This window comes from Podarcis cretensis (genome assembly GCF_951804945.1).
Source record: "Podarcis cretensis genome assembly, chromosome: 4".
NCBI lineage: Eukaryota > Metazoa > Chordata > Lepidosauria > Squamata > Lacertidae > Podarcis > Podarcis cretensis.
The window spans coordinates 75,148,991-75,174,092 of record NC_137173.1 but is presented as its reverse complement, the minus strand read 5'-3'; the positions used below and the strand labels follow the sequence as shown (position 1 = coordinate 75,174,092).

Genomic DNA, 25,102 nt, shown 5'->3' with positions numbered 1-25,102 from the left:
TTTATTGTCACACTGCATACACTCTTCCAGTTAGGTGGACAGCAGAATTGGGCCTCTGCGCTACTAGTCATGATGACTGCATACTATTTCCACTCTTGGTTGCTGTACATTTCTGAATGCTAGTTTCTTGGTATCACAATTGGGCTGAAGGCTGATGCACTCAAATCCTGCTTGTAGGCTAGCCATAAGCATAAGTGGCTGGCTACTGTGAGAACAGAATTCTGGACTAGATCTTTCTAGCAGGACTCTTCTCATATCCTTCTAATTCCTCCTACATGCTGCTACTGCTGTTCCCACCACAACTACTTGACTTCAGAATGTGTGAGCCGCCTCTACAGGCACACATGAAAATTAGTTCTTGCTTGGGATGTGAGTGGGATCTGGGGAGATCATGCTGACATTCTCTTGTCTTCAAACCAATAGATCAGAGAACTCTCAGAGCAAGGAAAAGACGGATTTGTTCTTACTCAAAGTATGCTTGGACAAGCCATGTTTCCTTGCGCCAGCTATGTTAAGATGTTTGTTTTGCCAATTTTTCTCAGAGGGCATGTAGTATAACAACAAGGCTTTGTCATAAACGTGGTAGAGCGCATTGCTCCCTTTCTCTTCTCACCTCCCTCTGGTAACAATAAACATAACATTTTATGAGCAATTTTCTTCTGTTTAGCTGAGCTGGTAAAACACAAAGTGCTAAAGGCAGCCACAAGGCAGATTACCACAAACGCTTGTGCTTGTTGAGCACTCGGTGTAGACAAAAAGGAAAATAAGAGTTTATAATCTGACAGCTTTCAGAAGTCATACAACTTTTATCCACCAACTGTTGCGTTTACTGTATCCTAGCCATTATTTTCTTGGAGGGCCAAAAAACAACCTGGAAGGAGGTCTCACACCAGTACCTCCTCACTCAGGGCTTCTCCTTCTCCCTCTCCTTCTCCTTCTCCTTTATTAAATTTCTAGAGCGCCCTTCATCCCTAGATCACAGGGCTGTTTACAACATAAAAACACAAAAAACACACAACATAATAACAAACAAAATCAATACCCCTGCAAAGTTTAAAAGGCCATAAAGGTAAAGGTAAAGGGACCCCTGACCATTAGGTCCAGTCGTGACCGACTCTGGGGTTGCGGCGCTCATCTCGCTATATTGGCCGAGGGAGCCGGCGTACAGCTTCTGGGTCATGTGGCCAGCATGACTAAGCCACTTCTGGCAAACCAGAGCAGCGCACAGAAACGCCGTTTACCTTCCCGCCAGAGCAGTACCTATTTATCTACTTGCACTTTGATGTGCTTTCGAACTGCTAGGTTGGCAGGAGCAGGGACCGAGCAACGGTAGCTCACCCTGTCGCAGGGATTCGAACCGCCGACCTTCTGATCGGCAAGTCCTGGGCTCTGTGGTTTAACCCACAGCTCCACCTGCATCCCAAAAGGCCATAGATTGTCTTTATTGTTAAGAGGACTTTAAAATGATAGAGTAGGTGCTGAAATATCTCCCACTTTCATTGAAAATGATCAGATCCTAGAAAGGTATGTTGTCAGAAACAGTGGCAATGCAGTCTCCGGCTGACCCACAGATGCGGAGAAACAAGAGTTTTCAAATGGGGCTGATCTGAATTTGGTGCTATGGCTGCTTCTGCATCCTGCCTTGTGCATGCATAAACATGTGATGGGCGGGGGGGGGGGGAAACATGGTGGCAGGAGGGTAGCCGTTCATCTTACAGAGACTGCAACGTTTTGGAAAGGGTGATCCCATCATTGATTCCTGTCCTATTTGCGAACCCAAAGCCCATTGTCCTCGCACAGCCTTAGTTTGCACTGCTTGCAAATATACTTTAAAGTGCTTCTGGCAATAGATGTTGCCCTAATTGCATAATACGAATTGTGTTTACTTCATTACCTGTACGAATGAGTGGCAGCTTCCTCCCGTGTGTGTGCAGTTTGCTCCTGCTTATTCCTCCTGCTGAATACTCTGTGACTTCTGTGCGTAAGAAAATCTGTCATCGGGCATGAGGATTCGGTGCAATACATTTCTACTGGGCGATTCTCTCAGAAAACAATTTGAAAGATGACAGTAATGAAGAATTAAATTCAGTATAATGGGCTGGAAGAATTGGCACGTTAAGCCATCTAATAATTTATCAATTCTGGCCGAAAGAGAAACAGCATAAAGTATCAAGACTTTCCGATTGTTCAATAAAGTTACTCCTTCTTTAAGTTGATTTTTCATTAAGCAATTTCCAAATCTGCATATAAAAGTCAAATATTTGGATGTTTAAGTCACCAAGCTGCCATTGTTCAGACATTGTAACAGCTGGGCCTGCATTCAGATTCTACTTCATCCAAGCCGTTTCCCCCTCCCCCCACAATGTCATGTACATTAGCCTCTATCAGACTTTGACGGCCAGCTTTGCACATGTAAAAGCAGATGGTTGGGTGACGATCATCCTGACAGAATAATCTGCTGCTGTATTATACTAACCAATATTAAATATGTGGACATGCATGCAGATGGGACTTACTTATGAGAAGACATGTCTAGGATGGTGCTGCAAATGAACAAAGTTTCCTCTTTGGCCCACAACTATTTATCTATATCTATATCTATTGATATTATTATTAATTCAATTTATATACAGCCCTTTAACAGAATATCCCAGGGTGGTGTACAACACTAAAAACGCAACACAGAAGATCACTGGTAAAAACAGAATTAAAAAAACATAATGACAGACAGCCTAATAGTAAAATAATCATAATGGTAACATTCCACTCCCCCCACACTTTCCTTTCACAGGCTGTTGATTATTTAATAGTCATAGGCCTGGGTAAAGAAGAATGTTTTTGCCTGGTGCCTAAAGACTTGTAGTGATGGCACCAAGTGGGCCTCTCTGGGGAGAACATTCCACAATTGGGGAGCCACCACAAAAAAGGCCTGTTGTCTTGTTACCACCGTCTGAACCTCTCTGGGATGTAGAGAAGGGCCTCAGATGACAAGCACACATACCCACACATGCATAAGGTGTGGCGATGGCCACTAACCTGGATGCCTTTGAAACAGGATTAGAGAAATTCATGGAAGATAAGACTTTTAATGGCTAGTAGTCATTTGCCTCCACTATCAGAAACAGTGTGTCTCTGAGGGCTCATCCACACTTTTTCTCACCCTGCTGCTTTCGCCAGCGGAAAACCGCTCTTTAGTGTTCAATCAGATCAAACAGCAATTCTGGTTTTCTCCGGATCGGCATTTGCTCCTAAAGAGCCTGGTTTGGGAATGGGGTGGGGCGAGGAGGAAACCACTTGGACCCAGTGAAAAACCTACATTTTTGAGGTCCTAAAGCTCGAACTGTTATGGGGCCCCCTTCTCGGCCAGCAACAACATCTGGGTAACCACTGTTGTCTACTCAGTGAGGTTGTTCCATGACAGATCACCAAACCTTTACAATGGAAGAGATAGGACTAGCTTCCGTTTCCCACACTTTCCAAGCATGGAATGTAAACATAGACATGTGATGTAACAATCACACATCCAGCAATGGGAAAGAATGAAAATACTGACAGATCTGTGCTACTGACTCTCAAACGTTGGGGTCTGTTGAACTGTAAGGTAAAGGTAAAGGGACCCCTGACCATTAGGTCCAGTCGTGGCCGACTCTGGGGTTGTGGCGCTCATCTTGCTTTATTGGCTGAGGGAGCCGGCGTACAGCTTCTGGGTCATGTGGCCAGCATGACTAAGCCGCTTCTGGCGAACCAGAGCAGTGCACGGAAACCCCGTTTACCTTTCCGCCAGAGCGGCACCTATTTATCTACTTGCACTTTGACTGCTTTCGAACTGCTAGGTTGGCAGGAGCTGGGACCGAGCAATGGGAGCTCACCCCGTCGCGTGGATTCGAACCACCGACCTTCTGATTGGCAAGTCTTAGACTCTGTGGTTTAACCCACAGCTCCACCCGCTGTGGGTTAAACTGCATCCCTTGACCTGTAGACAACAACAAAAACTATTCAATTGGAGTCGTGCAACTCAAATTCGGTCTTCTAAACCCAAAATTCACTTCCGGGGGCCCTGCAGGATGAGGGGCTTAAGGCTTAAGCTGCATTAGTTTCATAGTAGATCCATCTGCAGTGGCGTAGCGTGGGTTGTCAGCACCCGGGGCAAGGCAAGTAATTTGCGCCCCCTAACCCTGGATTTGCGCCCCCTAACCCTATCCCTAACCCTAACCCCCAGATGTTGTGCCCGGTGCGGCCGGCCCCCCCCCCTGCACCCCCCACGCTACACCACTGTCCATCTGTGCTTGGACCAATGTCTAAAAAGCATGGGAAAACCACTCAGAGCTGTGCTTTCTGGGCGCTGGACAAGTGGGATTGTTGACAAGTCCTGACTGACAGTTTCTGTGAACTGCATGTGGGGAGAATGGTGCTGGGCTCAGCCTCTGCCAGCAGACTTCCAATGGGCATCCGACTGGCCTCTTGGAAAACAGGATGTTGAGCTACATGGGCCTTTGGTCTGATCAAGCTGGGATCTTTTTAGGTCCTTATGTTCATAGTGGTCCCCTTGGATTTTAGTCAAGCTACTCTCTTACTTAAGTGCTGTGCAGGGTTAGAGGGCAGAAAGAAGCAGCATCAAATTGAGAAGAAAAACAAGTAACACACAACCCTCTTTATTTTGCTATGTGAAATAAAGTTACATTAATTTATATATATATATATATATATATGAAAGGCCTTGGGGGGGGGAATCATGTTAAAGCAAACAACATTTTATTTACAGAGTTTTACTTGATGCCCAAAGGCAACAGTCTTTTTGAGTCTACTGTTGTTTTCCTTTAATTCTCTTGATGGCATTGGTTATTCTTCTTCAGGCAATATGGAATTTGTTTTGAATACCTAACAAAAAGAATATTGCATCTGTAGGTTGAAATTCATATCCTCTACTTCTGCTTAACATTAGGAATGACTTGGAGAAAAAAGCTGTTGATTAAGAGACTGGTGAAAGCAGATTAGTCAATAATTTAAAACAAGGTTTTACTTGCATGATGCTAATGCCTTTTTTTCCTTTTGAAAAAGAAACAATATATCCAATGCTATGTAAATCCATAATACTCTCTTTCCTTCTTAAAATATATTTTATTCTATTTTTTTCAAAACAATAAGCTCATTCCATACCATCATTTCCTTCTCCTCCTCTCTGCCCCTTTACAAATATTTCTAGAAAAAAAGAAAGAATGAAAATTCACAGTGATGTTTTTCCACCACTTTGTTTCATGCATGTTGTTAAATATTTGTCTTTTCTTTATTTGTGAAGGGTCCCAATTTGTTCATGTGTTGCTTGGGTAATATTCCACTGCACTCCTGAAAATGTCAAATGATAGCGCTATATATATATATATGACATGACAATTCCAATTACATAAAGCACAGTTGCCTATCTACAGGTGCTCCTTTAACTGCTATAGGAAGGAAGAAATTCAGTAAACGTGCCTTCTCCTGATACTGATGTAATAATGGAAGAAATGGCATCAGGACCTTACCACATTTCTCTCTATCATATCGTAGTTACAACTAAGGGTAATGCTAGCAATCCCTATGAAGCAGTATACACACACACACACACACACACACACACGGGTTCTGTGTGAAGCGGAGAGGATCAGTAGGGTACTTATTCAGAGCATCCAATCTTTGCAAATCACATGTGTCTTAAACTGAGCACACACTCGTTTCCTGACCTGTCTGCATACACTGTAAATAGGGGGCCACAGAGAGCTGGTGTAGGACAACTGCTAAGAGGGAAAGCGGTGGGCCAGGGAATCCAGATTCAAAACTCCAATTGGATCAGGGATGGGGAACCTCCAGCACTTCATATAATGCTGGACCACAACTCCCATCATGCTTAACAAGTGTCCATGCTGGCGGGGGCTGATGGGAGTTGGAGTCCAAGAATGTCTGAAGGACCCCAGGCTCCCCATCCCTACATTAGGCCATAATCGTTCTTCCTGGCTTGAAGCAAGCCGTTATCTTTCAGCCTCAGCCACCACACGGTTATGAAATCCTAAGTATCACAAGAGGCATAGTGCTGTCCACACAATGGCTGCAGAGTGCCGTCAGCTTCTTTTACAAGGAACATTGTGGGAATGTCAAAACGATAGGTGGTCTGACAGCTGGGTCATGGACATGCTAGTGTGGTGGAGTCCACTGGGTGCACTTTGCCTGTGGGTTGCCCATCATGCATTGCACCAACCTTGGGCAAAAAGCAGGCAGTTAATGGTAGGTGGAGCCAGGGGTGCCCAGAGCCTATCAGCAGAGGAAGAAAATAAGTACAAGGCTGCAAGTCCATGCATGGGAATAAGCCCGACTGAACTGGTCTACACAGGATTGCTCTACAGATCACATTGCTTTCTCTGGTGGTCACAGGCAAAACATGGCAGAGATCCTGTACCTTTGTAATGTAGAAGAGGACATTTCAGTAGACACAGCTGGTAGGACTCCTGTCCTTATTTTCACCTGATGGGCCTCCTTCCCACTCTCACTAACATACCAATTCCTGCTTTGATCCATCACAACTCCCTTCCTAAGACTGCAATCCTATAAATATGTGTTTACCAAACTCAGGTCTCCAGCTGTTTTTGGACTACAGCTCCCATCATCCCTAGCTAGTACGACCAGTGATCAGGCATGATGGGAACTGCTGGAGGCCCAAGTTTTGGAAACCCTCTATAATTGCTTACATGCAGGTATTATCTAATAAGTTTCCGAAAAGCAGCATCTTTATAATTATTCAGTTCTTCAATGTCATTTTTTTTAAAAAAAAAAGTTTATTAATTATTCATAACAAAAACAGTCCCAGTCCGTATTGTTTGCTCAGCCAGGCTTGCCGTGTTGAGGATTTGTCAAAGACAAGTAACGTAATACTGCAAGGCATTTACCTTAATATAGATCTTTTCCTAAGAAGACTTGCCAAAGTTCACAAGGGCTAAAGTACTTCCCGGCATCTGCTGTGCGATCACCAAAGCCATTGCAAGGAGAAGTGGGGGACTGGAGTATTGCTGGGACTCATAGTCCTGCCATGCAATTTTCAGTGGGAATTGGTAAAAGATTTCTCTACGAGGAAAGGAACTGAATTGTTATATACTGAAGTTCTCACCCTGGGCCAGCAGGGGGATACTGTAGATAGTTTTCACTCAGGTCCACATATGCAAATAAGGGATTGAAATTGATATTCAGTGATTGGATAGTTACAGAAAGTGGTTACTGTTGCATTGTAGTGAAGCTCTATATAAGCAGGTTGGCTGAACCCTTTAGTTCAGTTCTGTTCTGGCTTGTGAATAAACAAGAGCTGTTTGAAGAATCGCTGTGTCATCTGATATGTTCACCCACAACTTAACATGAATGAAAAATGTGGGGGTGGGTTTTCCCTCTACAGACAGGGATGATACCAAGCAGGGCTGCCAACTTGAATAAAATATTGCGGGGGGTGGGCAAGTAAGCTCTGCCCCACATAATCAATCACAAGGCAGTGCATGCACACAATTTGAATGGCAATGCCCATCAATGTCTGGCCCCCCTCAAATATTTTATTGGGAGGGCTGGAGGGATCTCAGCCCCTAGGAGATGGCTCTGACCGTAGTGAGCAACATACAATGGTTGCTGATTTAAATGCATGTAAGTTTACACTTGATTGGCCAAGATAGACAAAGAACGAAGATGAACCCCGGAAAAGGTGAGAGAGTGATCTGATTGTTATGACTAGTGGGTTTTTTTTTTGGGGGGGGAGACTCTGGTTCTGCAGTTTGGGGGGACAGGGTGCTGCAGCCCCACCTGTCCAAGCTGAAGAAGTACCTCTGTTTCTATTGGCTTCATTTAACCAATTCCCAAATTGCCCATAAGAGCAACTCCTCCATTACAGTATCTTTCTTAGTAAAGAAAAACTGTCGATTCAAATCTGTTGCTCCAGCCTCCATTTAATCTTCTGCTTAATCTGGGGAGGGGTTGGAAAATATTCAAAACGTTTCTACTCCTCCTGCAAAGCACGACCTATTTGCTGAGTTTTCACTCCCCTTAGAAAAAAGCAGGGAAGGACCAAAAGGGGTGTCAAGGAGAATTGGGGACAAGGCAACAAAGTTTTACGTACCTTCAGTTCAGTCATGCACAGCTGACTAGCTGGAGCAGCATATGAATTAAAATACATGTGCATCCTGATACATTAAAAGTAGTGGAGTACATATGGAGGACATATGGAGGACCTATTTATCTGTATGCACAGCTGAGTAAGAAAATTCCCTACCCACACTGCCTTACTTTGCTTGTACATCCTAAGCTGCCTCCCCACCTACATCCTGGCCCAGACAGCCACACACAACTCAAACTGAAGAGGGATTTACCATGCAGTAGTGGCAGGAAGTGAAGTGGGAATGTGATGTAGCAAGACAGGAAGTGTGTCCCCATTATCTTGGGCAATGGAGACACATTCCATTCCCTGCTTCTTCTGTTCAGAGCACAGGCAACAGAAGAGCTTCGTTTGATGCTCTCAATGGCATCAATTTAATCTGATTAGTTATGTGTCATGTTAACAGATTCACTGTGTAATCCCCAATTGCTTGAGATCACGGTGTAAAGGGGAAAGACAAAAACGACCCTGAAGCTGCAGAGCTCAGTGGCCGCAAATAGGTATAGAATAATGAAGCAGCTGGAGGAATTCCCCTAGGAGGAAAGGTTACAATATTTTAGTATTTTTTTTTAAAAAGGCAAGTAAGTGGGAACATGATAGAGTATATAAAATTATGCATGGTGTGTAAGAAGTGCATAGAAATTAGATTTTCTCCTCATCTCATAATAGTTAGGCTGTCCAATGAAGCTGTATGCTAGAAGAGTCACTAGAGAGAATTCCCTGCCAGATCTGGTGTGTGCCTGATCTGGATGAACCCCAAACGGAGGTGCGATGCTTTGAATGGATTCGGTCTCAACCAATCTGAGGCAAAGTAGGATCTGTCCAAGACTGGACAGAAGAATTTTGTGGTGCTGCAATGATCCAGACATTAAAGAAATGGTGCAGGCCAGCTTTCACAAAATGCGAAGTTATGTCTCTAAGCTTCCTGAAGAAGGAAAATGCAAGGGGGAAGAGGGAGCAGCTTTGCCAAATCAAAACTTATGACTAGCTGAAAGCAAACACCAGGATCAGGAGAGGGCAGGAAAGCTTTTTACTGACACTTTTAGCTTGTAATCAGAGAAATGGTTTTATCAGTGATCCCCAATCCCAGTTTTCAGGGCCAGCCCAAGACATTTTGGCACCTGAGGCGAACCATAAAATGGCACCTCACTCCCCACCAGGAAAGAAGGGGAGAGAGAAGAACTAGACCAGGAACAAGAGGGGAATAAAGATCTACATCAGGGTCTGTTGACCCTGTGGATCTGCTGCCTGAGGTGGTTGCCTCATCTTGCCTCATGGGTGGGCTGGCCCAGCCGGGTTTTTTGGGGGGGAAAGGATCAGCTTTGCAAGAGCAACTTATGTCTTGAAGCTTAAGGAATAAATCAGGATAGGAAGGAGAGGTGGCAGAGAGCTCCACTGTAACTGGCTGGTCAAGGTTGTAATCAGAGGGAATTATTTTACATAGAAAGTGAATGCCATTTAGCTCTTTGCACTCCAAAACAACTTCAGTTGTGCTTAGCACAAGAATCCCTTGAACTCTTTCTTAACCTGGGGTGCCACTTTCATTTCTCCAATTTTCAGATCAGTTGACTACAAATCAGCAGGGGAGATTAAGTTATTAAGTAGCAGTTGCCTTTACAAGAAGACTACTGCAGTTATCATTCCGAAATGTGTCAGGAATCAGGCCTTCAGAATGGTTTATTCTGCCTGCAAATTTCATCCAATTCTGTCCCCTAATAAAAAAGTTCCTCTTCCTTTTTTAAACAAAACAAAACAAAACAAAAAACAAAAATCCAATGTGAAAGTATATTGGACAGAGGTGAGCTGCTACTCAAAAGTACTGAACCAGGGTCTGACCCAAATCTTCTGGTTGGTGAAGGACCTATTTAGATAGCTTTAAAGGGGACTTATGGAGGATACTGCTATCAGTGACTAATTTCCAATATCAATTGGGATTCACAAGCAGGAGAGTACCATTGAGCTAGGCTTCCCATAGGCATATGGTTGGTCACTGTGGAAACACCATGCTATACAGTGGTACCTCGGGTTACATACGCTTCAGGTTACAGACGCTTCAGGTTACAGACTCCGCTAACCCAGAAATAGGTTAAGAACTTTACTTCAGGATGAGAACAGAAATCATGCTCCAGCGGCGTGGCGGCAGCAGGAGGCCCCATTAGCTAAAGTGGTGCTTCAGGTTAAGAACAGTTTCAGGTTAAGAACGGACCTCCAGAACAAATTAAGTACGTAACCAGAGGTACCACTGTACTAGATAGGCTTTTGGGTGATCCAACAAGGCTCTTATACAAAATATGTGATAGATCAGTACTGCATGGATTTTTATTTTTAAAGACTGCTTATATCCCTTGAAAGACCACTTATGACATTGAAAATTAAACTAGGTGATCATTCAGCACAGCACTAAAAATGTAATCTGTAATCCTGGCCTTTATTACAAAGTGACATTAGAAAAATTAGTGGGGTGATGCATAGCTTTGAGCATTTAGAGAAAGTGCTAAATGCTGATGATACCCATCAATTTTCTGACGAGACCGTTCCGTTGTTTTGAAGAGTTTGCACTGTTTTGTTGTTTTAGGGTTTGTTGATTTGATGCTATTGTTCCTAGAGCTAGTGTTCCTGTGTTTGATTTTGGATTTTTTTGTTTTTATAATGCACACTGTTTCAATGGCAATGATAAGGACCAACTTGGAATGGCTCTGAAAGAGGATTAGAGAAATTCATGGAGAATAAGGCTATCAATGGATACCAGTCATCACGGCTACATTCCCTCTCGACTATTGGAGGAAGTAATGCTTTTGAATACCAGCTGCTGGGAATCACAAATGGGAAGACCCCTGTTCCTACTCTAGGGCTTTTCAGAGGCATGTGGTTGGCCAACATGAGAGCAAAATGATGGACTAGATGGGTGTTTGGCCGGATCTGGCATGATGTTTATTATGTTCTTTCCAATGCCTTTCATAACAAACATGCTTTGTTGGCCTGCAAATAATTTATAACAATTTTATGTAAAAAGCTATAAAAGACAAGGCTAAATTTGCTCGAGTAGCAGCCTGAGTTCAGGAACAGGAAAACCTTTCAAGAAATTTCACTAGTCCCATCCAAATTCTCCGCTGGGCTTCCCTAGAAAACCCTCAAATGTTTTGCTACATGCGACGCTCTGTAGCATTGTATGAGCCTTGGGATTGCACTCTTGCTTCCTCGGCAGGCTTATTCTGGTAGCAGTTCCTCATCCACCAAAGCTGTTTTTCAATTTTCTTGATCTCACCAGAGTCACTAAAGCTGCTAATTCCAGCCATAGCTAGGTGGAGACACCACAGCATGTACAGCCCATAATGGCTAGGGTAGAAGAGCAGGAGAGGCATGCAGCTGCACCAGCCTGGAGCTGGCATAACAATCAGGTCCAGTTTGGGCCCATGGGATAGCAGTAGGATTGGCTTAGGATCCAGCAGATCCCAGGCTGGTTCTGCCTTCCCTGTCTCCGGAACGCCCCATTTTGAGGGTTCCTACTTACTGTCTAGCTGGTGGAAGTAGAGCTCCACACCAGTGGAGGAAGGTGGTTGTCACTCTGCAGGCAGAGGCCACCAGGGTTGAGCAGTGGGGTAACTCCATCTAATATAAGTGCCCCTGCCCCTGCTTGGTGCAAAGGCAGGGTTGGATTGCTTAGTAAGGCTGTACAGTGGTACCTCGGGTTACAAACGCTTTGGGTTACAAACGCTTCAGGTTACAGACTCCGCTAACCTGGAAGCTGTACCTTGGGTTAAGAACTTTACCTCAGGATGAGAACGGAAATCGCACGCCGGCGGCGTGGCGGCAGCAGGAGGCCCCATTAGCTAAAGTGGTACCTCAGGTTAAGAACAGTTTCAGGTTAAGAACGGACCTCCAGAACGAATTAAGTTCTTAACCTGAGGTACCACTGTAATCCTAAGCACACACAAAGTACTGTATTTTTCCATGTATAACATGCCCCTGTGTATAAGACGACCCCTACTTTTTGGGACCCCAAATTAAGGAAATAGGGGGAGGTTGCCCAGCCTTGCCGCAGCCAGCAATCACCCGCCCAATTGACACAGCAGCAGCCAATCACCAGCAGGCCTTGCCACAGCCACCAATCACCCACCCAATTGCCGCTGACAATCTCCTGCTCGCGGTTGCCAACAATTGCCCGTCCCCCCTCAGCACTATCCTTGTATAAGAGGACCCAAAATTTTTAACATTTTTAAATACTACAAAAATCATCTTATACATGGAAAAATACGGTAGGTTTTATAGATGTGTTTCGGCTTAATATGTTTAGGATTCAGATTAAATGTTACAGATATATAGTTCATCTCAATTAGTTTGTGAATAACATTGTCTAAATTGTTGTTGAAGCCTGAAGTCATTACGGGTTGCTGTCATTCCTCGCTCGTTACTTTTGATCTCAGCATTATAGACCAATCGAGATACCCTCACACAAAATTATCTTTATTTACATTCATAGCAAAAAACGAAAAAACGAAAAAGACAACCCTTCCCATCTTTCATAAGTTTATGAACTTCAGTATAAGCCTCCACATTCTATTATTATTATTATTATTATTTTAACACTACAGCCGTGCTGAAATTTTGATTCCTATTTTGATTTAAAGGCTCATATTATAATTTCAATGGCAGCTTCTGTTAGGCAATAAAATGAACCAGTCCACTAAGAATAATTTTGGCATGATTTTAGTTAATACGTATTCTTCCAAGAAAGCCATGGTCTCTAGCAAGCTGCCCTGGATTCCTGGCATATATCTAGGGCTTTTTTTCGAGCCAGAACTCACCAGAAGTCAATTCCGGCACCTCTCAGGTGGGCGCCATTGCCATTCTAAGAGAACAAGGGAGACATTCACGGTGAGTTCCGGCACCTCTTTTTCTAGAAAAATAGCACTGCATGTTGTCTCAATAGCAGGTGTGGTATCAGCCGAGACTAAACATAATTCTGCAGGTTTCTGTTTTCATATCAAGGTAAAACTTTCCCCCCCAAATCACTAGGCCAGTTATGTGAAATACCATTTCTCCCCCTCATATACGGTGTTCTCCAACATGTGAAAATGAAACCAGGTATGACTGGCTTTAGCTCAGTCTCAACATAAAACCCTTTTCTATAGTATATTATTTTTTGTGGGAGTGACATGCAAAAAGCATTCCTGTAACATGGAAAGTGGCCCTTTAACGGTATGGCAGGTGAATCAGAGGTTGCTTCCATATAATGAAGCTACAAAATGTTTCCAGTGCAACCCAACTAGTGGAAGTTGCCATAATAAAATGAATGGGGAATACAACTGGCAAATTGCACCTACAACTTTACATCCAAATTCCTGCTCATCCAGTTTTCTCTAAGCTCCTTTTGATATTCATTCATCTCATGTATGCTAAGTTAACAGCACTGATATGAATGCATTCTAACTACAGGAAAACAAAAGTGGAACATTTTGCATAAGGAAAATGACTGAATGCATTTAATGCTGAAGCAAGACATTTGTTCTCCATTATTTATGGTTTGTGAATGTAGCATATCAGCTATACTAGCAGTTTTAGTGTGTATATACATATATATGTACAAAATAGATGTGAAAATGTTCTGTTATTGAATTTATACATTAGAAGTGCTATATTGGTTTAATTCTAGAGAAGGGAAAGCTGTAACATCACAGAAACAAAAGTATGATATAGCATGCAGTCACAGTAGCAAGCACTAGAAAGAAAATTGGGTAAATTATTCATATATATGCATATTATGCAAATATATCTTACATTAATCATGTTCTAAGAATGTTTGGTAACGTAAATGCATGGTTTTCCCTTTTCGTTTTTAACCTGAGGTGTCTTCTAGTTTATCACTGGAATACTAATAATTAAAGAAACAATGGGCTAAGATTATCATATCCTCCATTGCCTGGCATTCTGGAAATTTGAAAAGCTCTGTGGCACAGAGAAGCTTACATATATATATATATAAACCTTATCTATTCTTTTGTGGAACTGATTTGTTCTGCCTGGCTGCTCTACTGTAACATGGAAAAGATTTGCAAAGCGGAAGCAGGTACAGCAGAACATGGAGCAATGTATAACTAAAATTTTCCTCAGAAAGAATCTCCTCAGATTATAGTACCCCTGCAAAGGAGAAGATTTGATAACCCTGTATAGATCAGAATAGATCCTAAATATGTTAGCAGCAGTTGCATTTCAAACAACATTCCAGTAACAATATGCTGTAGGGATTCTCTCCTCAAAATAATCCTATACTGTAATTGGAATATTAAATTAAAACATTATATAATGCACTGTATCACATAAGAAGAGGCTGCTTTGCTTCGTTCAATAGCTTCTTAAGGATCATAAATCCTATGAACGTGAAGCAAACTGATCTCTTGATCAAGATTTAACTTGCTACATGAGAATAAACAAGTGATCGCTAAAAAGATGATGCCCATTTTTGATAGGGAAACTGATCTTTGCTAAAATATAAAACACAAACCATTAGCAAAAACAAAAATTAAAAAATATTGATTAGGTTCATTGGTTCAATGATTAGGAAATATAACTTAGAGAAAGTGTACCAGTGTTAATTCTACCAGTTAATGAGCAGTCAAGTTTCCACAAACAATATCACATAATTCTGATAAATATGGAATTGCAGAGGTCTGAAAAATATTTGGGTGGTCTTAAATGACTTTTAGATTTATCAAAACCTACAGTTTTCAGAGCACTTGCCTCTCCATACTTTTTATTTTATTTTTTAAAAATCACTTAATGCGCATTCTGCTAAACTGTCCGTTATCTTCCAAAAGTACAGAGTGTGTGTGTATATATATAGTACATATGTGTATGCACAATGGGTATAATACACATTCTTTCACAATATATGTACACACATAAACAGGATTTTAAATATATTTATATATATTTTATATTTATATATATATAGTGTAAAAGTTCTTATGTACACATACAAAATAACAGGCAAATTAATATTTAACTTGTTGAAGTCTTTTTTTAAAAAAAAAAGAAGTAAAGTCAATTTAGTTGACATAGTATAGCCAGTAGATTAAGTTGAAAAGAGAAAATGTGAATGGAAACACCATTCTTGACCATCTGTCTATGGCGTTCACATCTGTTAGGTCAGGAATTTTTATCTTTAGCTGTGAAGACCTTCTCCGTAAATGACTCTTCTTTGTGTGGGCGCCAGTTCTGTCCAATGTACGCCTTCCAAGGTTTTCTCGATGCGAACTCTGTTTTCTGTACTGGATACCTGAGCTGTCAAAGGATATTGTTGAATTCTGAGGATCGGTGACGCTTGTGGTGATCTCATTGCTTGCAACTTCGTTGTGAATTTCGAGGGATGTTAGCAGAATATTCCCATGCATGTCCACCTAGTTGGAAACAAATTCATAATGATGGAGGTTCATAATTGTTTCCAGTAAATAAAAATATTTAATTCTATTTCAGAAGAGAGGGCACCTTCTGTTCCAAGTTTTAAATGCCTGCTGAAATCTCTTCTGTTCCATCAGGCCTATGCAGGAAATTAACAATACATCTTTCCATAATAGTTAACTGATGTCTGATTTTAACTTTTTAATTTTATTTATTGTACGGGTTTTTTTTGCTCTATTGTTATAAACCACTTTGGGTTTTTTTTCAATGAATAGCAGTATACAACTGCTTTTAAAACAAACACACAAACAAATAAATAAAATAATTAGCATGGAAGGCTTAACTATTCCCCATGAAAATGGACATTATTACCATATTAAGTCGTAAGGATTCGGAATCGTGCCAATAACATAAATATAAAACAAGCAGGGCCTGAAACAAAATGTTGCAATGCAGACTCATTCTGTAACTGGAGTGCTGTTTTCAGAGCTTTAGCCAGTCAGCCAGGTAGTCACACCTCAGGACCTCAGAGGATGCAGATCAGAGAGGCTTCTCTCAAGAGGGTTCTCTCCTGAGGGCGTTTAACACAGATGGGTCTCTGCTGGTGGGATGAGGAATCCCCCTAGACCTTTGCACGCTCCTGTGAGCACAACAGTATATAAAAAGGCTAAAGAGCAAATCCACTTTCACTACTGAATTGTATTGTAAGTTCTGATCAATATTCAAAATTGCATTTGATACAGATGCAGGCTACTCATCTGCTGTAGAACTCACAAAGTCGCTTTACCTACATAATGATCCTTCAGAAAAGCCATTAACACTATGGGCAAATTCCGGTCCCAAGTGAGTATTGCTGCTCATGCAAGGAATGACTGGTACAACACTCAAAGTATCACTTTCTCCTTTCCCTGGCACACATATGGGCACAATTGCAGTGAACCACAATACCCTGACCCATTGCTAAAAACAGGAGGTTCATTCCACCTTTTATCTCCCAATGCAGCTCTGCCTTGGGTAAAAGTTACTCAAGCACCGGACATGTAAATATGTAACATTTGGCCTACTTAAACAGGATCAAATGTATAGTTCACAATCCTGCGGTGGTGGTGAGATTACATAGCAGACGTACCACTACTTCCCAAGGGCTTCCTAAGTCCCCAGGGTAGGGAGGTCTTCTTCTTTGGCGGTTTTTATTCTATTATTATCCCCCCCCCCCCCAGTTGTGGTAAATGGAAAGAAATCGGCTATTTCATTTGCAGCATAGCTGAAGGCATGTGAGGGGAACGAGGAGACTTAGGATCCTACTAGTGCTTGGCTGCCCCCAACATTCCCCTGGAAAACCCCATTTCCCATACCCATTGCCAGAAGAACATGGTTGTACGTGTTTGTGTGAGTGTGTATAAAAGTTCTAGTAGCAGGCCTCTTTGGTGACAGAGCATACCACGCCTAAGAGCCCCTCAGATCACATCTGCCTGGCTTTAGGATTACTGAGTGTGCAAGTTCAACTAGGGAGAACAATCTACTTGCTCTTTTTTATTCCTAAAACGTAATGATAACCAGAGGTTCCTGAAGATACTATTCACTCTGGTGCAACATATTTACTAGAAATTTATCTTGTTCTGCTTTGGAAAACAAGTATGTCACTGTACTGTCTGGGAAGTGTCATTTCATGGCAAAACTCCCATTTGTTTTATGGGTCTAGATTAATTAAAAAAAAATGATTTAGCAAACTTGTATCAAAATGAGCAGGCTTCTCATTTCATTCTTAATGCCAATTTCAACATATTTTTTTATTGTGCGGAATTTTTGAAAGTGAATTTAATGGCAGGCAATTCATGGTCCCTGAATCATTTCAATCCAATTTAATTGTTTAATATTATATTAATTTTAAGGGTCCCGGAATTGAAGTGTATTTGATACCGTTCACAATTGCACAGTGTTATTTACTTTACATTTTACCATTCTCCCCATTTTTCCCTCTTGAAGTGGCACAGGAACTTAAAACAAGGGCTCTGTGGTAGCAAAATGAGAATGTGTAGCACCCTTTATCTGATCTGGCTTTATCATCAGAAGATGTTATAATATAGTGATCCACAAAAAGGTCAGATCCCAGAAATTAGCTGTGGGACCCTTCTGCTTAGATTGAGAGCAATATAGAAGAAACTGACTGATTTCCTGGCCAGGGAATAAGACAAACAGGCAAGTCCCTAGCAGACACAATATTCCATTTGCAGGTTCTCTTGTCTTTGCACGTTAGCTTTTTCATGCAGATATAACATCCCCACAAGGCTTGGGATAATATGAGTTTTGACACTGTACTTATGCAACAGTCAATATACCTTCTCCAAATGCTTGCTTATGGAAGCAGGCGGTTTTAGAATCAGATCAAAACATTGTATATTAAGACAATGTTAGCCCATGGCAGCTGGGATTTTTCAACCATACTATTTTAACCTTGTGCTATGTTGTTATGGTCTGGGCTCTGTGCGTTTTGAACTCCATATAGATTGGCCTTAGACATTCAGTTGTATCACCCCTTGAAACAGGATTGTGCTCCAAAAGTCAACCTATGCCAGTTCCAGTGTGTGCTAATATTGTGGACTCACTGTCACTTGGCCACTTTTAATATTGTCTCGAATGGATTCCCCTCCTTTTTTGGTTATATTAGTGAGAACGTTTGAAAACTACTTTGCAATCCACATACACTGTCTACGTTTTATTTTCAGTGAAGGATAACCAGACCTCCTGAATGCTAAAAAGAGGGAAACTAGAATTTACACGGAAGCCGTTTTTAAATGTCTAGTTACTTAATTTTCTTGATTAGCCATTCTTGCCTTTCAAATAATTGTTTCTTTTATTGTAAATTGCTTTGTGACTTTCGTTGTTGGAAGCAATTCATAAATTCAATAAATCTAACTTAAAGGTAAAGGCACCCCAGACCATTAGGTCCAGTTGCAGACAACTCTGGGGTTACGGCGCTCATCTCGCTCTATAGGCCAAGGGAGCTGGCGTTTGTCCACAGACAGCTTCTGGGTCATGTGGCCAGCATGACTTAGCCGCTTCTGGTGAAACCAGAGCAGCGCACAGAAACGCCGTTTACCTTCCCGCCAGAGCGGTACCTATTTATCTACTTGCACTTTGACATGCTTTCAAACTGCTAGGTGGGCAGGAGCAGGGACTGAGCAATGGGAGCTCACCCCATCACAGGGATTCAAACTGCCGACCTTCTGATCAGCAAGCCCTAGGCTCTGTGGTTTAGACCACAGCTCCACCCGCGTCCCAAATCTAACTTAACCTAACTTTAATGGACATCTCTAGCACATATTTTTAAAAACACTAAAGTCCAAATAAACATCCTGGAAACAGTGTAACAAATACTGCTAAAGATCTTAGTGAAGTGTATCAGAAAATTAAAAGGGGAAAGTTTTGTATTTCATTTCCACATACTACAGAAATTGCACTATTAAGTTCGTCCTTGCCACTGTGAATATTAAGAATTCTACTTGTAAAAATTTAGATGGGCTCATTGCCAATTTAAAAAGTTGCATGCTGAATTATTAAAACTGGTGACATGTTTTCAATAAATGGCTCTTATTAAGGGGCCGGTACGAAACATGTGCAGGTTTTCCTTTACCACTCAATTTTAGAGCTCACTAACATTGTTCTGTTGTATATATTCTCAGTCCAGAGGAAAGCTGTATTTATTTAAATATATTTAATATTTTCCCAAGTACAAGAATGGCAGATGGTCATTCAACAGGCCAAATTCAAACTAACTTGAGGACCTAGTATCACACAGCCTGCACCATCGTATCTCCCTAACTCCCAAGATCTGAGGCTAGAGAAAGTGAGCAATGCTTTTTAATAATAATTGATACAATGAATGTTCCTGGTTGGAACACTCTGTTTCCAGGGACAGGATTTTCAGCTAACCATGCAGGACGTACTTAACAGAGAAAGACTGGAAACCACATTTCTCTTTCAATTCCTTAATAACTGGGAGACAGGTATTTTCTAAGCATTGCTCATCCAACACCTCATTCGACAGTGATGCTTGCATGGGAATAACATAAGCAGACCAGCAATGGGGGTATAGATTTACACCCTGATAGTTACTGAGTGGAGAGTTATTACATCACCAAAAAAGTGGAATGTGCAAACCAGCCTTCATGTTGATAAAGAACAGTTGCAAAGCTTCAATAAAACACTTCCCTGAATTACTGCTGTAAAGTTTTGCATACATTTCTAAACACAACTCTAGCAACAAAGCATGCACACATTTGGGTGGAAGTGCACAGGAGTGGGGTGGGGTACGGCAGCACACAGTTTCGGAGAAGTTTTTTGGTGAATTATTATAGGTTCCAGCAGAATTTCAGGGGCTTCATATGAAAAAACAATCTATAAATATCCCTGGTTATATCACAATTTAAGTGTTGTGCTTCTCAGCCAAGGAACCTTGTGAGTTGTAAAGGGCGATACAGATATAATGGGGCGGGGGGCGGAGGAGATAATGAACCTCACAATAGAAGTACAGTCCTATGAGGGCCTTTACACTTGCAAGGTGTGCTGTCTTTCCATTTGTGGTTTTAAATGGGGGGCTACAGAAAAATCCCCTTTGTCAAAAGGCTCTGCCCTTGTAATGGTGGAGAGAGAGTCCATAGACCATGTGCTTTTACATTGCCCCTATTATCTAGATGCTCATACAAATATTGTTGCCCCATTGCTTAGAAGAATGCCCAGAAGTCCTAGTTTGGATTTGCCCAGTTCATGATATTATGTTTGCTGACTGGGAACAGTTATGGACCACCGGCATAAAATTTACGGCATGTAATGCCTTAAGAGAAAATATTATGAAAATGATTTACAGGTGTACATTACCCCAGTCAAGCTTGCGAAAATTTATCATCTGCCCAATAACAAATGCTGGAAATGTAACGAGACTGAAGGTACCTTCTTTCACCTTTGGTGGACTTGCCCAAAGATTAAGGCCTTTTGGGAAATGATTTATAATGAAATTAAGCAGGTACTTAAATGTACTTTTCATAAGAAACCAGAGGCATTTCTTTTGGGCATGGTCGGCCAATTGGTGTCAAGGAAGGATAGGACATTTTTTATGTATTCCACCACAGCAGCAAGGATACTTTTAGCAAAGTATTGGAAGACACAAGAACTACCCACATTGGAAGAATGGCAGACGAAAGTGATTGACTTTATGGGACTGGCGGAAATGACTGGCAGAATCCGTGACCAAGAGAAAGAGACGGTGGAAGAAGATTGGAAGAAATTTAAAGTATATCTTAAGAACTGTTGTAAAATTGATGAGTGCTAAAATGTCAAGGGAAAGGAAAAAAATAGAATTATAGCTGTAATTGATTGATGAATTAGGAGAAGAAATTGAAAAAGAAAATAAGTTATTATTTAATTAGAGCGAAGGGTTGTTGAAAAAATTTAAAACAAGGATGCAGAGAGGGGGAGGTAAGGGGAAGTCCGAGAAAGAAGGTTTATGAAAAAGAGGATTTGAAATTATACTTGTTTATATGTTATTGTATGTCTATGTGTGTGTGTTATTTTGTTTTAAATTTATGTTGGAAAATCAATAAAAATTATATATATATATATATATATATATATATATATATATATAAAAGATTTGCCCAGTTCACTTCTAGAAGATGGAAAACCAGAGATTGAGGAATTAGTCACAAAATTATTTGTGTGACAGCCTACAAAATAAGTCAGTTGTTCTTACCTGCTGGGTTTACATAGACCATTTACCGAAAAATATGGTATCTCTCCTTTTATTTTGCTTGATTTAATCCATACTAGTATTTGTTGTATTAGAGCACATTGGTATTTAACCCCACACACAACTTACAAAAACAAAACAATTCCCAGAAGTCATTGGGACAATTAAACTAGTTTCAGATTGGGTCAAAAAAAAGTACGTAGGGAGAAGAAATTATGTAAGCCTGGATGTGCTCCCCTGATCGCATGATAGATAACACATTTAGCCATTTAAGAAAAGTGGGTGACAAGAATACCACTTTCCTCCCTGGACATAGCAACAAAATATGCTGGGACACCATTTATAATATTGGCTTGAGAGGACCTATACAACTGTATAATGTTGCATGTGCCTTGAGGCACATGTCTCCTCTCTCTCTCACACACACACTGCCCTTAGATAAACATCAATTAAAAATTCTCAATGTGGTGACTTGTAACAATAGAACTAGTAAAAAAACAAATCAGTACACTGAGGAATACAAACACCACACTTAAAGCCTTTCTTAAATGTCTAAACATTGATCTCATATTTAGCTTTCTCTCCTGCACAACACAAAAGGAGGCACTGCTCTAGCTATGCGCTTGCAGTTTCACATCGAAATATGTGGTTCTCGATCTCTTACTATGCCAGTTGCCATGATCTGCATCAACCAAATATAACTCCATTAATATCACATTGTAAAGGGCCCTTTGAATTCAGAGGCAAACCTCGTGAAGAAAAGCTGTCTTCTTGCACTCCTTTAACCATTTCCTGTACAAATGCATACAGCAGGAAATGAGCGGAGGTTTTGCTACTGAATAAATGCGCATTTTGTTTTTGATACACTTAAAAACAACTGCCAAACATACAAAAAACCCTGCATCTTCCCTAGTCTGAAAAAAAAGAATAGCTGACAGCATTTTAAGTCTGGACTCCATGACTTATTTCTCATTCTGTATAAGAACTAAAAGGAAATAATAAGCAGTGGTGGAAGTAGTAGTTTTTGTATGTAACAAAACACATTCAGTTGGCCATTTCCCTTATCCTGGAGGCACGGCAAGGGTAATTGGGGCAAAATACATTGCATTAAGTGTTAGTGATGGGAAGAGAAGTTCCCAGGCCTGTGAATCCTGAACTAGCAATTTTGCTTATGGTAATAAAGTATGTGAACCTGTAGCCTACCAGAACCATGTTTTGCTCACTCTTTCCCTTTCTGAACTCTCTGTGTACTGGGAGTGTTTTATGTGACTAAGGATCTATTCATACTGAGGGAGGGAGGGAGGGAGGGAGGGAGGTGGCTGCGGTTTCTACAGATGCCAATGATACAGCTTAGCGTGGAGGGTAAGTACACTTAATCCTACTGCTCCATAGTGGTGTTTTGGAACTGAAAACAACACAGGCTAGTAGATGATGTGAATAATCCTACCCGGTTGCTTTCAAACTTAGAGCGATCGTTGTTTGCTTTGGCAGTCTTTTCTGCAAGTTTCTTCTGCCTTTGAGGGCCTTTTCCAAAGAAGATGTAGTTGACGAAAGCATATTCAAGTAAGGCCAAGAAGACAAATACAAAGCAGCCCATGAGATACATGTCAATGGCTTTGACATAGGGAATCTTAGGCAAAGTCTCTCTGAGATGAGTGTTGATCGTTGTCATAGTAAGCACAGTTGTAATACCTAAAAACAGGAAGAAAGGCAAGTATATTAAGATCTTTCATGCATTTCCCCCCTAAAAGCCATTTCCAGGAGCTTGTTGATGTTGTGGAAGAGTCAGCAAAATAAAGAGAGGGAACGCTGTTGTTTTATTTGTTTGTTTATTACATTTATAGTCTGTCTTTCCCTTCAAGGACCTCGTATTTTGTTTCATAGGTCTGTGAATTCCACAAAGAGATCTTATCCAACATTTATTGGATGCCTGACCTATTACAACCAAAGTGGTTTGAAGTAAGACAGTTTCTTTACTGAACAGTTTGCTTCTGAAATACCTATAAATGATTTGTTATATAACTACTTTCTCCGGACCTAAAAGAAAATTGTGATATGAGAAAGTCCTTAAAAAGGATGAAAGGAGATATAAAGGAGAGCTAGAAAGGGGATTTTCACTGAAATCAATTGAGCTTAGAGAACTGATGTAACCCAGTCCTTTTCAAAGGGGGGATCATGGGTTTCTCTGTACCAAGGGGTGGTAACGGCGAAAGTTGGCTGGCCCACCAATTCTATCTGAAATGTGTACCCTAACAAGCGAAACTCCAAAGCTCTAGCAAGTGTCCTGTGTGAATGGCATGTGTACTTTAGAATCAGATGGATGGGGTATAAATAATAAAATTGTTGTTGCTGTTGTTGTTGTTGTTGTTGTTAAGAACCCACTTAAAAGCACAGGTGTTCTGTGGCAGGTGATATGGAAACAGTTCCTTGAACAGATAATAGCTGGAAAACTATTGATGTTCCAACAGCAGGTGTTTTACACTTGAGAGTGGACAATGGGACTGCACGCAATTCAGTGCTGATCTTATTCTGGGTTACCCCATGTCTGTAAACGTATGTAACAAGGGAGAATCCATGAGGAACTGGGAGGAAGAAGAGGAAGCAAAGTGGCCTATATATTCCTTTGCCCTCCTCATCCTCCCCCACAAAGCCAGCTCGATAATCAGAGAAGGGCTTGGACTTCAGAAACCTTCTCTCGGCTCGGTCCCCCTTGCATCACCCAACTGCTTCAACAGCAAAGGGAACAGAGCCACTACTGCTTACCAGGACGAGTGAAGCAGTGGCAAGATTGAGGCTGCGTACATACAGTGGTGTGAGCAATGGATTGGCTCTGTTGGTTATGCATCCCCAACTTTGTCACTGTCTTTTACCTCCTGCTACCAGTAATCAGCATTGCTTTGCTGCTGGGAGGCTACTGCTGTGGTTCCAACCCCACTGGGCAAACCACTTCTGATCTGAGGCAAGCTCTAACACAGGATTGCAAAAAAAAAGCCCAGTCTGTGAAAAGTCTTTATTCGCCTGCTGGGGACTGTAGCTGTAGCAACTTACTGCATTTCTTCGCTGTTTGTGGAAATGGGGACTTCCCTCATCTGACAGCCTGTTTCTTTTCTGGGAAGTGCTCCATCCCTCCTGTGCCAGTCCACTCACCCATCTGCATGCAATCCTTTGTCACCTGTGCTTAAATATGTGGCTGTTGTAACAACCTCCTACAAGGATATGACAGGGTAATGCCCCATTCATCCTCATTCCATACCGAGAGCAACTCTTGCTGCAGATGCATCATAATTGATCCAGAAGGACACCCACGATAAAATGGTAATCAGTATCGAGGGCATGTAGGTCTGAAGAATAAAGTATCCAATATTCCTCTTCAACTTAAAGCTCAGTGACAGTCTTGGATAGGCACCTATTAGAAAACAAGGGAAATAACAGTTAGTTATATATATTCTCCAATGTAACTATTGATGACGTTAGTAAAGGCAGAATATGCTCCTCCTCTACAGAAGCAAAAACACATTTGATGGGCTGTTTTGTTACCTATAAAACCTCAAATAAAAATCACTTTGTGAGTTCACATTGAAGCTAATGCATATTAGATAAAGTATGTCGTGATTCTTGAACACCGATCTGGTTACCTTTTGAAATTTTGTGAAGAACAGAGATATAGTTAATTAACATTTGCAAAATAATTTTCACATATTACTGTAAATGTGTGTGTGATGTCATCTCCACAAGATGGTGGAATAGCCTTCTTCCCCTTGATCCCAGCTCATGGATGTTTAAATTAGATAACCCTAAAT

The 25,102-nt window shown here is 41.3% G+C and overlaps 1 protein-coding gene across 3 annotated transcripts in view; it reads right to left on the bottom strand.

The window, feature by feature from the left end:
* Positions 1 to 13,162: 13,162 nt before the first annotated feature.
* GABRB3 (gamma-aminobutyric acid type A receptor subunit beta3) overlaps positions 13,163 to 25,102 on the bottom strand; it is a 203,985-nt gene continuing 192,045 nt past the window's right edge. For all 3 annotated transcript variants that reach the window (XM_079972827.1, XM_079972828.1, XM_079972829.1), the window contains 3 exons: positions 24,556 to 24,708; positions 22,750 to 22,994; positions 13,163 to 15,555 (listed from right to left, as the gene is read on the bottom strand). In XM_079972827.1, coding sequence (XP_079828953.1) covers positions 15,205 to 15,555; positions 22,750 to 22,994; positions 24,556 to 24,708 — 749 coding nt within the window. In that variant the 3' untranslated portion in view covers positions 13,163 to 15,204. The remainder of the gene's footprint in view (positions 15,556 to 22,749; positions 22,995 to 24,555; positions 24,709 to 25,102) is intronic.